At 44.7% G+C, this 17,754-nt stretch overlaps 1 protein-coding gene across 1 annotated transcript; it reads left to right on the top strand.

The window, feature by feature from the left end:
• The first annotated feature begins 420 nt into the window (after positions 1 to 420).
• Positions 421 to 15,349, top strand: sonb (SON DNA and RNA binding protein b). The gene is made up of 20 exons (XM_086110743.1): positions 421 to 586; positions 1,642 to 1,833; positions 1,973 to 2,004; positions 2,087 to 2,286; positions 2,393 to 2,556; positions 2,646 to 2,821; positions 3,448 to 3,745; positions 3,818 to 4,008; positions 5,736 to 5,879; positions 5,954 to 6,156; positions 7,342 to 7,476; positions 7,753 to 7,839; positions 7,919 to 8,119; positions 8,189 to 8,299; positions 9,072 to 9,188; positions 10,605 to 10,752; positions 10,823 to 10,891; positions 11,070 to 11,185; positions 11,285 to 11,386; positions 12,198 to 15,349. The coding sequence occupies exons 1-20, from the start codon at positions 504 to 506 to the stop codon at positions 12,273 to 12,275; spliced, it is 2,847 nt and encodes a 948-aa protein (XP_085966869.1). The 5' UTR covers positions 421 to 503; the 3' UTR covers positions 12,276 to 15,349.
• Positions 15,350 to 17,754: the final 2,405 nt, after the last annotated feature.

The raw sequence follows: 17,754 nt of genomic DNA on the forward strand, positions 1-17,754 counted from the left end.
AATCTCTGCGCATGTGCCCAATATGTGACGTCATACAACTATCCCGATATACTGTGCAATGATGCCCTCTAGAGCAGTATGACAGAGTAGTGGGAGCGTTCTGTCTTCCGGTCGAATAGATCCTTGCGCTGACATTTCGTGACATTGGAATGATCTTCAGGTTGTTATGTCACAGAATGGTACTTTTGCTATTCCTGCATCACAGCTTTTCTGTCCACGATCTTCCATTATTTGAAGCATTCAAGCAGTCGAGCCGCGTTTCTTCGGCTTCAAGTTAAATATTTTTAATGTAATTTTTTTAAGGCACTACTCCAATATCCGCTTTAAATAAGTACATACAACCCGACATTCTCTTTCATTGTTGATTATTCTGAAGAAAAAAAATAAAACAAGGTAAAACAAGGGACGCAGACAACAAACATAAGGAGAGGAACCAAAGCATGATCCGGAACGAGGACTTTGCCACAGCTCCTAGCCGGAACCTTTAGCTGCACACTTTAAAAATGGCAGCCAACATAGAGCAAATTTTTCAAGATTTTATTTTAAATAAAATCAGAGAAATTGAAGACCAGAATGTCGACAAAACGTATGTCAATATCGAGTTTTTTCATGCATTGTAGCTGCACTCTTGTCGCCAATAAACTGAGGTCTGAACATGTTCGGTTTGAGCAAAGTGGCCGCTAAACCATTTTTGCGTTTGTGTATCCTGCCTATTCCTTAAAACAAAATGCAACGGCGTAGCAATGGCTTATATACAGTGTTGTGTATATATAAACTGATGGCGGGGTGGCATGGCAGGCTGATTGCAGTTCTGTCTTCAAAACGCAAACCGTGTTCATGAGTTGCTTATTCTTAGAATGCAACATGACATTTTGTTCAAGTCAAGTAGTAGTAGTAGTTTGGACTGTACATCTTTGAATGTTATTGACTGATGAATTGGTAGTCATTCACAATTTCTCCCTTTCACTGCGTTGTTGTAATTTACAGTATTTTCAGAACTGCACTTCATCACACTACATCTGGTGATTCTGTTTTTAATATTCCGATCATCTCGAGAAGCTTAATAAGGCAATCAGCTCTTTAGCGATCAGTATAATGTTTCATATTTCTTGATTAACAGCTCTGGCAATGTAAATAAAAATCAAGTGTGATTATCTTGATATGGCCGAAATGTTTGATGCAGCCTGTGCATTATGTACATCCCTTAGAGCAGTGGTTCCCAACCTTTTATGGCTGGTGTTACCCCAAACCTATTGGGTCATACCATGAGTACCCCCCTCACTCATAGAGAATGTAGAACGCATTACAAGTGCTTTTTAAATGAAAATCATTTTATTTCGTTTCCTCAATTTGCAAATTTTCCTTAATTTGTCTTTTTTTTAAAACACAAATTAATTATAAAAAAAATGCCTTGAAAGTGAATGGTATCGAGTAAATAAAAAATAGGAATCTGTTATCCTTGACTTCTGATTTCAAAACAAGTAATACATCATTTTGTTGTGTATATATGATAATACAATGAGACGATTAAACATTCATTTGGCTTCACCCTCGTAACGGCCATCTGAGGGAAGCCCACGACAAAAAGGAGTTTGACGAGTGTACCTAATATTTGTCTTATTTATTCATTCGTTTCGACAGTGCTCCTCAAGGTGTGGCTGCATGCAATGAAATAGCCTCAGAGGATAACAAAGACAAAAATGGTGATGACAAGAGTTCAAAGAAGAAACACAAGAAGCACAAAAAACATAAAAGTAAGAAAAAGAAGCGGAAACGAGAGGAGGCAAAAGAGAACAGTTCCGAATCCGAGGAAGAATTTGACGCGCATTCCCGGTAAGACTGACAGATCAAATCACATTGGCCATCAAACTTTGTACTTTTAAAGAAACAATTGGAAGATTTTTTTTAAACTATATATCGTTGTTGTTGTTTCGTTAACTCAGTTTTATTTAGTTATTTATTTGTTTTTCAGAAAAGTAGCCCCAACGGATAATGAACAACCGTGTAAGTGGTTTCTATCCTCTCCATATGAATATGAACTGGAAGCTTACCTGTTTTCACACTTGGTCTTGACTTGTTATTTCAGGTCAAGGCCTTGATAGTAGCTCCAGAAGTCACAAGCACAAAACAGGAAAGAAGAAAAAGAAGAAGAAGAAGAGGAAGAGGCATAAGAGCGAGAGACGAGGAAATTCATCTGATTCTGATACAAAGCAGCGGAGAAGTAAATGTGCTCCAAGCTTGTTGCCAAGGCCTTGTGAGGAGTTGCCTGATATCATCCCAAAACAGGTAAAAGAAAGACGAAGCTTAACTGGGATCCGACGTGATTCATGGTCAAAGTAACTTACTACGACTTAAAGCTTGTAGATAACTGACTCGTCTGTGCTCAAACCAGGACAGCTCCAGTGGAGCAAAAGCAGACGGGGGAAAAAGGAGACGCTCCCGTTCACATTCCCACGGTTCACATTCCAGCTCGGAGGGATGGAGTTCTCGACCCGGCAAACGAAAAGCCAGATCTCGCTCACGCTCCATTTCACAAGGTCACCGCACCTCATCCAGGTACTGCGCACCGAAGGACTTATGAAATAGGGCCAAAAATGCTCAAACCGTTGAAATTGTAGGGATCGAAAATATGCCTCTGTGCATAGGTCCTTAGACACGAGGGATGGTTTGGACCCGTCCACAGAGTCCAAAGACGATGCCGCAAAAAGCATACAACCGCTGTCTCCAAGTTCTAAGAAAAGAGACATCATTGAACAGCAGAGTTTGGACCATAATCACGTGCCGGCAGAGACCACAGCAGGAGCCGCCGGAGAACCTTCAGGTACAGATCGAGGCTTTTATGCTGCTTCTGATACGATCATACTCCATATGTCCATATTTCCATCCCCTCATTAAACAAAAAATAGGACCGTATTTCAAATGGATAGCACAGAAAGCGCACAAACCTCGATTATGATTCACTTCATCATTTGGTCTGTACCACGTCCATTGTGAAGGAAAGCGGCAGGAGACGTTGGACTGCACTCAGGCTGGGCTCTAGTTGGCTGCTGGCTGCAAAGTACGAGCTGCGAGTGATCGGCCTTTGTCATCGGCCATGGCAGGCATTGATCGCTATATGCTGTTCACATACTTTTCCACGGCAATCGGACGATCGATCGGAGCATATTAATTGACCAAGATGAGAACAAGGGACATTTTCGCCATCATTATAGTTAATTTTATCAAGGCAAAATGTACTTTCAGTTCAGTATCAATTTTTTTTAAATTTGTTTATGAAAACACAAATTTTGTTTGTTTTTTATTTATTTCTTTTGGGGATAATTATAATAAACTTGATCTAGATTGGGCAGGACCATTTCTATGTAAATACTTGTTTCTTAATTCTGGTGGTAGTTTTACCTTCCACTTCTCTTATGACCATCCTAAAACTCTGATTGTGGTTTCAAGTTGTAGCTGAAGATTGTGCTGCACCTCCATCTGTGCCAAACCCATCCAGTCGGGCTCAACGGTCTGAGGAGCCCGTTGAGCCTGCGGAGCCACGGCCGAAGGCATCCGAACACATCTCGGCCAGTGCGAGGAAATCCCCTGCGAAAAAGCGTTGCAAGCCATCCAAGTCCCCATCAAGAAGCAGAGAAGAGAAGTCATCTAAGCGGCAGAAGAGATCCAGTTCACCTTGCAGGAATCACAGGATGAGGTCCAGATCCAGATCCAGGAGTTCTTCAAGGAGGAAGCGATCCCGGTCGAGGTAGGTTTCGAATCTGCTAGGGAGGATTCGTTGTGGTAACGGTCATAGAAAAACGACATGTGGTCGATGCAGGTCCAGAAACCGGAGGTCCCGAAGGTCACACTCTGTGTCGCGAGATGGGAGGCGGCGAGGGACTTACAGCCAGAGGGACCGCTGGAAACGAGAGCCGAGCAGCTCGCCTGAGCTCATTCTACGCAAGAAAAGATCCCCTACATGGAAACATGGCGCTAACCTTGACGGCTCTCAACAAATCAGTGATCTAGGTCAGATATAACAAATTCGCTGCATGTATTGTCTACTTCATGTCTGCACAGTTCCTACTTCGGTCCACTGCACACCGCAGACAAACTTGACTGGAATGAGCTGTTGCAAAATAATCTGAGTTGACTTCTGGTAGCGAGAAAATGACATGAAAAAGGGAGAATAAAAATGGTCTTGTGCGATATGTGAGACTGTCGAAGTCTCAGGTCCTCTTCGGAGGTGCACCGGAAAGAGTTTTGGGCCCACGCTGTGGCCAACAAGTTTGCCGGGCTCTGAAGCAGCGCCAGGGCGTATATAGTTTACGCCGGTGTTTTTGCCCTTCTAGCCTAATTGCAGAGTCCGGAGAGTGCCGGGTGCAATGCCGACAAAATGACAAGATTCTTGAAAGCAATTTGGCCGCTAGGGAAAAAGGGGGCACCCAGTGAGGGCCCAGCCACGCCCACGTGGCCAGGAGAGAAGAAAAGAGCAGCATCCAGAGGGGACTTGTCTGAGCCCCGCCTCCTCGAGCTTCAAAGCTGCGCCGCGATTGTGTCACCGGCTTGTAAGAGCAATTCAAGGCTTTCAAGGTAAAAGAGGAGTGAGGTTCTCCTACCGTACACTCAGGCCACGCAAGCTGGCGTCCTGTACATTGGGTTAGCTCGGTTGCTCCAAACGTAGCATCCGAGCGCTTCACTGTCAAGGCATGACTACTTGATTCACAATAAATACGATCTTTACACTGATGTAAAAGTTGGGTTTTTTTTCCTGCTTTGAGTGGTCATGCCTGGAGAGCCAGCAGTACCGTTAAGAGGAATAAGTATCGTTCAAATCCTTACGATACTCAACCCTAGTTTGCGCCATGCCGCTTGGTGTGCTTTCGATTTGGGCCCTTTTTCAGTTTGGAACGGCAAACCCGATTCCACCTATAATATTCTTTCCACTCCGTATCTGGACTTGTTACGAACCCTCTTTCATCGGTCTGCTGACACCAACTGAACATAACTCCTACCTGCGCTCTACTCCTAAATGCTGTCGGAATGAAAAAGTTAACTGCTTTTGAGGGTAAAGTCACAATGTTAAATCATGGTCTTGTCGCTTTTAGAGAAAAAAATGTTATGTTATCAGACTCAAGCCGGCCTTTTTTTTTCAATGAAAACATTTTTTAGCATTTACACTAACAAAGGTATTTTCTTGGGGTGAAAAGCTGTCATCGTTTGGGAGTAAAAAAAAAATTCCAGATGAAATCAGAAATAGAAAATATTGTAGTCATGTATTATTACTGTGGTGGTGGTTGAAAACGCTTTAGAAAAAAAATGAAGGTGAGAAAGTGAAGTTATTAAAGTAAACATTTTGAAAAGACAACTTTATTCTCATAATATTCTACATTCTCTCTCTAAAAAAATATGGCAATATTCTTGGAATACTAAGCTGTTTGTCCTGAAAAGAAAATGACTTGATTTATCCAGGGATGTTATGTCAAAATTATATAAGAGTTGGAATAACCCCAGAGCTAAAAGTAGGGAGGAGTAATTGGTTTGTTTTTGGGGCATGCTGGTCCCCATGTGGAAGGATATATATATTTTTTAATATGATAACAATGACAAAATAATTTCAAAGACCCCTCAAGGTTAAAATCATGTTGTACTCCAGTGGAGGGTACCTAAAAGTGTTTGATTTTGAATCCATTTGTTTTCCTCCTTCACAGTCATTGAATTGCTTGGTGGAAACGTGGCTTTTATGTTCCCCTCAGGCAAAGAGCAACTTCTGGAAATTGCCAAGGCCAATGCAGCCGCTATGTGTGCCAAAGTGGGTATGGCCATCCCCGCCAGCCTGAGAAGCTCGATGCTGCCGCTGGCCTTTCCAAGCATGGCCATGAACGCCGCTATGACGGCCGGTATGAACGTCGGTTGGAGGCGTCGCGTTCACGCTTCGGCGATAATTCGACATCTTTGCCTCTCTGCCTTGCAGCCACCATGACCGCTGCCTTGTCCAACATCAACACCTTATCCTCACTGCTGCCGCTGCCCACCACCTCACTGCTGCCGCTGCCCACCATCACCAACAAACCTCCCGGTGCGCATCTCAGCAGCACCATCAATGCCGCATTGGAGGAAGTGAAAAAGAAAGTAGCCAAGCAGGCCAACAGCATCAGCATTAAGGAGTTCACCGACGTAAGCGCCCCGTTTCGTCTCTGAACACAATGTTGCAGATTTGCTTCTCGGCAAATGATAGCTTGTTCTTGTTTTGATTCCTTAATTTAAGGGTTGGCTAATTTTTACTTACAAGCGTCTCCCTCATAATCCTAACGCCAATTACATATTGCTACCCTGCGCACCCTAAAAACCCATGGAATTTTTTTTACATTTCAACCTAAATATTCCTGACCCCGTTTCACAGAAAGGAACTTAGCCAAATACTGTACAGTTGAATCAAATTCATTCGCTCTAAGTTGTCCCTAGCTGACATTGCTTCCTCTGCCAACAGAGAGAAACTAGCTTACGAAAGCAGTAAGTGTTGCCAACTTGGCTATTTGATTGCTACATTTCACAATTTTTCCAACCGTTCTCACGGCCATTTTTAAAAAAAGTGACCTTCATGTTGTTCTTCCGTATTTCAAGACTGGAGACCGGTGGAAGGCACTCACAAAGTCAATCACTTTGAACACTAGCCGAACGAGACATGGCGCCCAGTTATATGTTGCAAAATCAGTCATGTATTCTCACCTTGGAAACTTTGGACCCAAGGTATGTGCTTCCAAGCACATACTTGCCTCGCCTCAGCTATACGACAGTACAGGAGTTAAGCGTGTGAGGGCTCCAAATGCTCCACCCATGCGAGAACGACTGATTTATATAATACATCACAATCATATCAGAGCTTTTTATTGGCCCAAAGCTCAGATAGGGAGAAATCATAGTTTTTTTTATTATGTTGGATTTATTGGTGTGCTGGTTCCTTATTTGTAGGTGCAGTGAACCGCCGCAGACAATTAACCCACTGCAAAAAAAAAGAAAAAGATCTATCCATCTGGATGGATGGATAGATAGATACACGTCACAAATCCAGACCCCCCAAAAAAACTATGAATGAAATGAACCTAACAGTGTCACCAACATTCCACCAGATAGCGCTAAAGTAGTACCCTCAATGATACGGCATCATTTATTGGATCCCCTCGTTACAGCTCATGGATTGCCGAAAGTAAACTCTGGCCACCACTTTGATGAATCAGGGATTTGAGGGTTGAATCCTACCTGTTGTCACTCTGTTAAAATGTGTTTTATTGCAGATACATTGCTTGCCTCTGATTGCAACAAAGCGTGGGTTTGTGTGTTTTTTTTTTTTTTTTTTTTTAGAAATGCAAGATGATTGTGGACAGCAAAGGTGAGCTGCCAGTGGCGGCACCTTATGTGCCGGTGGACGAGGAGGACGGGAAACCATTTGGGGGATTGCTTCTGCGAGGACACAAGGCCATCAGCTTCAACGTCATTGTAAAATGCACACACGTTCCACAAATGAAATCATTCAAGACAAAATGTCATGATTCCTTCCTCTGCCCCACGCCCGACACATCATGTAATAGTTTTTGTATAATTTTGCATGTTACCTAGAAAAAAAAAAATCACACCTTTTGTGGATGGAATTAAAAAGTTCCTGTGGCAGCGTATATTCTTTCAAAATCAATTCACTGTCTCACATAATGAGATCATTTGACTCGTGAATGGTGAAAAGTGATTCATTGTAACCGTAACATGTTCACCTTCCAGAACACGACAGTGCGACCCACTGCCCGAAGTGATGCCGGCATGGCAAAAGAGTTTCCAGTCTCTTCAGGATCGCAGCACCGTATAAAGGTCTCAGCGAAATATGGACCGTTGCATATGAGAGCTCTTTTCTTTGACATTGTAAGTGATGCAGTGTTGTCCCATCCAGGAAAGTAAGACAATGGACGCCTACGGAGATTGGGTTCCGGTAGAAAAAACCTCAGATGAGACAAAGAGCGCTGCTGTTCCCCAAGCAGCAGCCAGCTCATCATCAGGTACCAGCGAGTCTTTGAAAGCAGCAGAGTTGCCGGGGACGACTGAGGCATCGGCGGTAGATGACGACAGCGTGTTTCCTGGTCCACCGCCGCAGGTTGAGAGAACGAACATTCGGTCCGTTTGCGTGAGTGCCACATGTGTTGAACATTTTTCGTCTTTGCAGCCCGTCGACATCTCTCAGGCTGTGAGCGACAGGATCAAAGCTCAGAAGCGATTGGCCGAAAACCCCTACGACGTCAATGCCATTTGCATGCTTAGCCGGGCCCAGGAGCAGGTAGGAGATGTTCGCTATTGTTCTTGAATGGATTTTTCAATTGTAATTTTCTTGTAAAATTCCATTTTGATTCGTATTATTAGGTTGCAATCGTCTGGGAGTTTTCAAACTTTGAAACGTTGAAGGTTGGCTCTTAATAGAAAATTAATTTGAGTTGGGCAAAATATTTTTTTGAAATAAAGCTAAATCGAACCATCAGATTTCATTCAAGTACAGTTGAAAATGACGAGTCCATTGCCTGAAAGGGTTTAGTGAAAATGCACTTGGAGAACCGTGAGAGATGTTTTTTGTTTTTTCAATCAACTTTTGTGGAAGGAAAGGGACTCTTCCCATTTACCATTTAAACGGCACTATGTTGATATTTTTGGATGCGGAGGATTTTTTCAATGCAATACAATACACCTTTATTTATATAGAGCTTTCACAACAGTTGCAGTACTTAATTTTTGAATGGGTTCGGTCAGGGGTGGAGATTGGAAATATTTAACTCAACATTTCTATTTTTCTTCTTCAATGAAAAAAAAAAAGATTGTTCAGTCAAATATTGAAACTTCCAACTAAATGTGAAATGTAATGCTTGCTGTCCTGCGTGACATATTTGGTCACTATTACTGCCATAAAAGCCCAGATCTTGTTTCGGTTGCAACCCTCACATAAACAAGCCACACATACACACACACTGGGTTGCTACCATGGTTGTGTATGGGCTCTGGTATCAACCTTGCAACACCAGATACGCTCTTTGAGCTCATCTCAAGTTTTCCTTTCATAGGTGGATGCATGGGCCCAGTCCAACACTGTTCCTGGTCTTTTCACGGGCACGACGGGAGCGCAGGTCCTCTCCTCAGAGGAGCTGTCCAACAGCGGCCCACAGGCCTGGCTGAAGAAGGTAAAAGGCACAACACAATGAGACCTTAAACAATACACAGCCACACGCTGTTGGAACATAACTGCTGGTGAGCCAGCAGGCTTGATTCATCTTTCACTGGAAATCCAAAATAGTCAATGATAAAATGATCCCTTAAATAATGAAGGCAATTTGATGACGAAAGTGGATATGTCAGTGGCGTCCAAGCTCTAGCCCGAGGGACATTTGCGTCCTGTCATCCCTTGTTTAGCAGACTCTGGCGTGTACTAAAATGAACAATTTGAGACCACCCCTGTTGTTTGACTGCATTGTGCTCCACATACTTACTTTCTACACCGGGTGGCAAGTAGGGCTGAATTGTTATGTAAAATAATCTAATTGCACTTTTTTTTCTGCCCCCTCCAAATTGTGATTGCGATTTAATTGGCATTTTTTCGAATGTATTTTTGATCAATCAATCTTCATTACAACACGCGATATCAGATCAATTATTCATTCTAGGATACAGTACTAAGATAAAGGACATGAAGCTTTAATATGACAACAATAACAGGTATGAACTTAGTAAATATCTTGATGTGCAGTTTGGGATGTACCATGACAATCTAATTCTGCCACACAGGTGTAAATCTATATAATATAAATCAGTAAGACACAAACTCAAGTGCAGATTACAACAATAATGCAAAAAGTCAGTAGCTTTACCATTTTCTACATATCACTGAATTTCATGAAACATTTTATGTAAAAGTAGACTGTACTTCTTAATCACTCAATTTATCATACAGACCAACAAATTAATAAAACATGCATGTATAAAAAAATTCAGTCTACAGGTCTCCAGCGTGTAACATCACTGACATGTAGGAAAAGGAATATTATACCTGTTGATGACATAAAAGTCGTATTTTAACAACGTTTCAGCACCCGCAGGCATTACGGCATCTCACCGATGAATCAGGGGTTCTCGAATGGGGTATACATATACCACTGAAGCCAATTTAAAATCACTGTCCAGTTTAAGACACAAGTTCAAAACTGTTGGCTTTAGATGAAGGAGGCAGGGGGTTCAAGTCAGCAGGATGGGGTCTCCAAGGGCCCCTGGAACCAAACATCTGTTTTCCTTTCATTGATATTCAAGAAACTCCATGCCATTTTGGTCTTGATTTCCTCCAGACAGGACAAAAGTAAGTGTTTGATTTTGCTCAGCAGCATAGAGTCATCCGCATAGCAGTGGAAGCACCTAAAGGGTGCAGATTCAATGAAAACAGCAGATGTCCCAGAATTGAACCATGTGGAACACCATGCGACAGTGGGGCAATGCAGGACTCTGAGGAAATGGTTGACCATATTGTCCAACTGCCTCACAAATTTGATGTCCTTGTGTGCTTTCTTAAGCTTAGGCCTAGTCTGATAACCCTCAAATGTCTCGGTTAGGACCAATTCCTCAGGGCAGCGCCGGTATCGGGCGGCGTAGGAGAATTTTTGATGAGAAAAATGGGCTGGAGGGCAGGAGAGGGACTCGGGAGGTACCGCGAAGGCACAGTGGAGCCGATCATCATTGACTTCAAGGTGGACCGCAAAGGTCAGAACGTCGCATACTTCCTCCATGCTTGTGATGAATGGTGATTCAAAACTGTTTTTGTTTGATTCAGGACTGGTTGCTGAAGGAGAGAAGCCACAGAAACCAACAGGGGGACTGGTGGTAACCAAGGACCTCATGGGTAAATGGCACAGTTGTGTAATACCTCCTAAATTGATGAAGTGGCCGCATTAGATAACTGGAAAGGTATCATGAGATTTTGGTAGCTGGAATAATACATGACAAAGGACTGTTTTATGTTAATGGTCAAAACCCCCAAGCTTCTTGACTTCCTGATTTCATTTCCTCTTTCCATAAAGGCAAGCATCCAGTGTCAGCTCTCATCGAATTGTGCACCAAGAAACGGATGTCGCAGCCTGACTTTGTCATGGTTCACCACAGCGGCCCGGACCACCGCAAGAATTTCCTCTTCAAGGTAAGATAGCTTTTTTTTTTCTTTTTTTTTAATATCTGCTCTTACCGGGCTGCTGTGGGCTGGGTCATGTTACTCATCAATGCATTGTGTGCTCACCAGGTCACAGTGAACGGTGCGGACTATCAGCCCCAAACAGCTAGTCCCAACAAGAAACATGCCAAGGCCATGGCGGCAACCGTTGCACTGCAGGCTTTTGGAGAGGTAACACAGTCCAAGGCCTCAATAAACGTGACAGGAGGAAAATCCTTACGATTTTAGAGGCATTGGGGTTTTTTTTTAGATTCCAATTCAAATCTGACTCCTGCTGCCATAGGTGGAAATCTGTGAGGCTGACCTCAAAAGCTTTATAATTGCCTGTAGATGCCACAAGATGGCGGCAAAAATCACTTTTCGACCAGACTATGGCCTGACGAAATGAAGCTCCTCCCCACACTTCAACATACTGTCGCGCCGTGACACCAAGTTGCCACATGATGGCACTAAAGTATTAGTTTCCTATTTCTTAGGGCCTGATCACAAAACGGAGAATAGGTGCGTTTTTCAACAAATACCAGACGATGGGATCACAACCCCCACCCCATAAAAATCTATGACTATCCAAAAATTCACCAAAAGTGATTCACAAATTCACAGGGAAACTCTATTGGTGAATTTGTGAGTAGCCTACCAAGATACATTTGAGATCCTTAAGTTTGCCGAAAATGTAATTGTATTCATTATGTTACGTACCGCTTATTGTAACCAAGGGCGTCCTCGGTTTACAAGCGTTTCGATCTTTCACTGAGTGCAGGTTACGCGGTGACCTAGTCTTGCAGCAGTGTAAGAATACGCCATCACGTGGGAGTAGAAACACCCTCATCCCTCTGTAGCAGCTACATCATCCATAGCTGTTTTTGTGTGTGTGTGTGTGTGTGTGTGTGTGTGTGTGTGTGTGTGTGTGTGTGTGTGTGTGTGTGTGTGTGTGTGTGTGTGTGTGTGTGTGTGTGTGTGTGTGACTGTGTGTGTTCACCAGGTTCCAGCTGATGGACCTGGACTCTATACTGGTCCTGTCTTCACGGCCGCTTCCACTGGCCCCCTCTTCTCCACATAGATAACGAGCCGTCATCTGGTTATCTGACTGTTGTTCTTGTCTTCTCATTTTCTATCTGCTTCTATAGTTGTACAGTACTGTACAATAGTCTTAAACCACTCTCAGATTTATTGTTTTAGCAATGCCACAATGGCCACATACAAGGTCTCGACTTCCTCCCTCATGGAGGGTGTCGGAAAGGCAATAGGTGCCGTTTTGATTTTGGAGGGATGGATGGTTCCGTTGCAATCATGATTTAAATGGATATTGGGTACCACTTTGTATCTCTTCTTAACAAAATGTATTGGGTTCCTACTTGGCAAAAATAAGTTATTTGGGATTTTTTATTGTTATTTTTTTTACATTCTGTTAGCACATATGGACACCCTTATGTTTGAACAAGGTGTTCGTTATGGACAATCCATGATGAGCACAGAGGTCCAATAACAAAACACCACTCGAGTTCTGATCGGAGCACCCGAGGCCGCAGTTCGATGATCGACCTTGTGGTTGTATCATCGGATTTGCGGCCGCATGTTTTGGACACTCGGGTGAAGAGAGGGGCGGAGCTGTCAACTGATCACCACCTGGTGGTGAGTAGGCTCCGATGGTGGGGGAAGATGCCGGTCCGTCCTGGCAGACCCAAACGTATTGTGAGGGTTTGTTGGGAGCATCTGGCGGAATCCCCTGTCAGAAAGAGTTTCAACTCCCACCTCCGGCAGAGCTTTTCCCATGTCCCGGGGGATGCGGGGGACATTGAGTCCAAATGGACCATGTTCCGTGCCTCTATTGTTGAGGCGGCCAATCTTGAGTTGTGGACGTAAGGTGGTTGGTGCCTGTCGTGGCGGCAACCCCCGTACTCGCTGGTGGACACCAGCAGTAAGGGATGCCGTCAAGCTGAAGAAGGAGTCCTATCGGGCCTTTATGGCCTGTGGGACCCCAGAGGCAGCTGACGGGTATCGACTGGCTAAGCGGAACGCAGCTTCGGTGGTCGCCGAGGCAAAAACCCGGGCGTGGGAAGAGTTCGGTGTGGCCATGGAAGCCGACTTCCAGACGGCTTCGAGGAAATTCTGGTCCACCATCCGACGTCTCAGGAGGGGGAAGCAGTGCACCACTAACACTTTGTACAGTGGGGATGGGGTGCTGCTGACTTCGACTCGGGACGTTGTGAACCAGTGGGCAGGGTACTTCGAAGACCTCCTCAACTCCACCAACACGCCTTCCTCGGAGGAAGCAGAGTCTGAGGACTTTGAGGTGGGCTCTCCTATCTCTGTGGTTGAAGTCAGTGATGTGGTTAAAAAGCTCCTCGGTGGCAAGGCCCCAGGGGTGGATGAGGTCTGCCCAGAGTTCCTCAAGGCTCTGGATGCTGTGGGGCTGTCCTGGTTGACACGCCTCTGCACCATCGCGTGGTCAACGGGGAGAGTGCCTCTGGATTGGCAGACCGGGGTGGTAGTCCCACTTTTTAAAAAGGGGGACCGGAGGGTGTGTTCCAACTACAGAGGGATCACACTCCTCAGCCTCCCTGGTAAGGTCTATTCAGGGGTGCTGGAGAGGAGGGTCCGTCAGGAAGTCGAGCTTCAGATTGAGGAGGAGCAGTGTGGTTTTCGTCCCGGCCGTGGAACAGTGGACCAGCTCTACACCCTTAGCAGGGTCCTCGAGGGTATGAGGGAATTTGCCTAACCAGTCTACATGTGTTTTGTGGACTTGGAGAAGGTGTTTGACCTAACCCTCGGGGAGTTGTGTGGGGGGTGCTTCGTGGGTATGGGGTACCGAACCCCCTGATACGGGCTGTTTGGTCACTATACCACCGATGTCAGAGTTTGGTTCGCATTGCCGGCAGTAAGTCGGAATCGTTTCCAGTGAGGGTAGGACTCCGCCAAAGCTGCCCTTTGTCGCCGATTCTGTTCATAACCTTTATGGACAGAATTTCTAGGCGCAGCCGAAGCGTTGAGGGGGTCCGTTTTGGTGGCCTCAGTATTGCATCTCTGCTTTTTGCAGATGATGTGGTACTGTTGGCTCCTTCAAGCAGGGCTCTCCAACTCTCACTGGAGCGTTTCGCAGCCGAGTGTGAAGCGGTTGGGATGAAAATCAGCACCTCCAAATCTGAAACAATGGTCCTCAGTCGGAAAAGGGTGGAGTGCCCCCTCCGGGTCGGGGGAGAGATCTTGCCCCAAGTGGAGGAGTTTAAGTATCTTGGGGTCTTGTTCACGAGTGAGGGCAGGAGGGAGCGAGAGATCGACAGGCGGATCGGTGCAGCGTCTGCTGTGATGCGGACGTTGTATCGGTCTGTCGTGGTGAAGAAGGAGCTGAGCCAAAGGGCGAAGCTCTCAATTTACCGGTCGATCTACGTTCCAACCCTCATCTATGGTCACGAGCTATGGGTCGTGACCGAAAGAACGAGATCCCGGATACAAGCGGCCGAAATGAGTTTTCTCTGCAGGGTGTCCGGGCTCTCCCTTAGAGATAAGGTGAGAAGCTCGGTCATCCGGGAGGGGCTCAAAGTCGAACCGCTTCTCCTCCACATTGAGAGGAGCCAGATGAGGTGGTGGCTTGGCCATCTGATTCGGATGCCTCCTGAACGACTCCCTGGTGAGGTGTTCCGGGCATGTCCCACCGGGAGGAGACCCAGAGGACGACCCAGGACACACTGGAGAGACCAGCTGGCCTGGGAACGCCTCGGGATCCCCCGGGAGAGCTGGAAGAAGTAGCTAGGGAGAGGGAAGTCAGGGCTTCCCTGCTAAAGCTGCTGCCCCCACGACCCGGCCCCGGATAAGCGGTAGAAGATGGATGGATGGATACATTCTGTTCACACTGTCTCAAATTTTAATGTTTAAGCGCGCGCGAGCGACTGCTGTTGGGGGTGGGGGGGGGGGGGCAGGCAAAAGGAGTGTCGGCCTTTTGCACAGTGCCGCATATTGACAACCGGAATTTGAACTTGTTCAACTTGTGAAACATTTTAAAATTAAACGGCAACAAGGATTGTGAAATAGTCTCTGTCAATATCTATGTGTAGTATAATCGTAGTACAGACAACAGATTGTTACGCATACTCATGCATCGTGTCTTAAAAATAAAGCTATTTATGTCACATGGTGGAGGAATTGTGTGTTTGGGGGTAATGCAGGTAGTGGCCTCGGCAGCAGACAAAGATGGAGCCAGTGACACACGCGTGCAGCCAAAGCAGGTAGGAAACCTGAATTTTTCTAATGTGATGTTTTCTGGGTTCCTCACTGCGACAGTTTCAATTTTTGATGTCGAAGCAGTCCAGGGGGTGTGGGGTGGGGTGCCAGCACTTTATTACCGTGTAATTTTAGAAATCACTCAAAATGACACTCGAGCACAAGAGTGCCCGTGCACACACACGCACAAGAACTATTCTAGTGGGTTGTGTAAGAAGATAATGGCTTGAGCCAAAATCAGCCCACTCCAATGCTGGACACACGTGGTGTGTGTGTGTGGGGAAAGCAAGTGAAAATAGTGCATTCGCCCCCTCCCCACCTTACAAGTTCTCATTTCGGATGTACATCATGCAATCGAGTTATGATGCGAGCTCTATTTGAATCCTCTGTTCGCAGTGTCATGTTTTTTTTTTTTTTAGCCAGCGCACTGATTCCAAACCACCATGTCGCTGAGATCATCAGATGTGCTGGCGAAAATTAAAATGTTACTTTATTGGGCCAAAAATTCTTGACTACAAACGTTAAAATGCTCTTCCTCTAAATGGCTAGAGGTGCAATTAGCCGGTGTCTACCGCTTTTCAAATATTCATCGGTACCTTGACTTAAGAACTTCATTAGTTCTGTGTCAAGTCAAATCCATTTCCCTGTTGAAATTAATTCAAAAAGCAATTAATCATTTCCAGACATGTTTTGAATAGAGAAAAACAGCACAGTGTACATCTACTGTATGTTAATGACGTATAGTGACAGGCAGAAAAATGGTCTTCCCCTAAATTGCAGAAAGTACAATAAAATTAATCATGACAGACGCACCTGTTGCCATTCAGAGAACAGAATAATAGCCTTGTGTTCCGCAGTAATTAGAAACAGAATTATGTCACTCTCGAAACAGTACTTGAGTGACATTTTTGCTTAGTGGTGTGCTGTGAGTTTTTTCTAATATAAATATGTGCCTTGGCTCAATAAAGGTTGTGAAACATCAGTCTATTGGTTCACTTATTCCTCACTGATGGAGTCATGGTTCACTTTTGTTTTTTGTGATGGTGTAGCTGTCACTCACCTGGCTGCCTTCGGGTACTGTCCGCGCAGGTTCGGTCGCCACTCAGCAGATGGTTTGCTCGCTAGATGGATGAATGTTTTCATAAGCTTGACCCTTCAATAAACTCAATATAGTGTAATGATGTCCCTCAAATCGTATTTAATTTAATCTTAAATGTCTTGAAGCTCATCTGGGGCTCGATTTCTGTTTCTCCTCATGGATAGCGCTTTAATACGATTATTGATCACACAACTAATACGTTAATTAACTTGAACCGCTGTCACTTCAAAGCTGGGTCATTAGCTTTGAAGTGGCAGCGGCTGGAAAGTCGGGGCAGGAAAAGCAGCTGCTTCGAGCCTCGCAGCCACTAGGGGGCCCCCAAACTCAGGCATCTCGCCGTTTGACGTGGATCGTCGTTTGGCTTTTTCAAGCTGTGCCGGCAGGAATGGTGACAGGGATTTCAAATGTCAATTATTGTCGTTTATTCATTTAAAATTGACTTGTGCTCTACTAGACAACAAATTGGACTGGTGTTGCCGGTATGTCTGCCTCACAGTTCTGAGTATTGGGGTTCGACTCATGACTCCAGCCTTCCTGTGTTAAGTTAGCAGGTTTTATATACAAGTATACAGTACATGTATAGTGTGTGTGTGTGTGTGTGTGTGTGTGTGTGTGTGTGTGTGTGTGTGTGTGTGTGTGTGTGTGTGTGAGAGAGAGAGAGCGAGACATTTTGCAGTGTAATTGGTCATTTGATAGTACATTCTCATTTGATGCTTATTACCATTTTTTTAATCAGTTCCTACAGCAGAATTGAAGGTAATTCCGGCTCAGCTGGTGGAGAAGATACTGCTATAGTTGCTGGCAAGTTTGTCATTTTGCCAAAAATGAACAAGACAATTAACAATGTGATGTTTTTTTTTAAAATTGTTTCTATAACTAGGTCCATCTCACACTGAAGTGATCATTTCTGCGTCTGGATTAGCGTTAGCAACCCCAGTGATGAATCTTTGTCACACAGTGATAAGTTACGATTTTAATGTCTTTATTCTCACAAGTAGCATCTCTTATTAAAATGTGTAGTTTGCTGACCGTGTAGACCTATATGTACATATTTTGTACAGCAGTTACTGTAGACGTAGAGCAGCCATCATGGTCCACTCAGGCACAGCCAGCGCCAATTGATTGCACTGAACACTTACACACTAATTGGTAACCCTTCCTATAGCTTAGAAACCTGGTTGTCAACTATTTCATCGCTGATATTTTATTTGACTGTAATTGC

Source organism: Hippocampus guttulatus, chromosome 1 (genome assembly GCF_054856545.1).
Source record: "Hippocampus guttulatus isolate MCC_2025c chromosome 1, RoL_Hgut_1.0, whole genome shotgun sequence".
NCBI lineage: Eukaryota > Metazoa > Chordata > Actinopteri > Syngnathiformes > Syngnathidae > Hippocampus > Hippocampus guttulatus.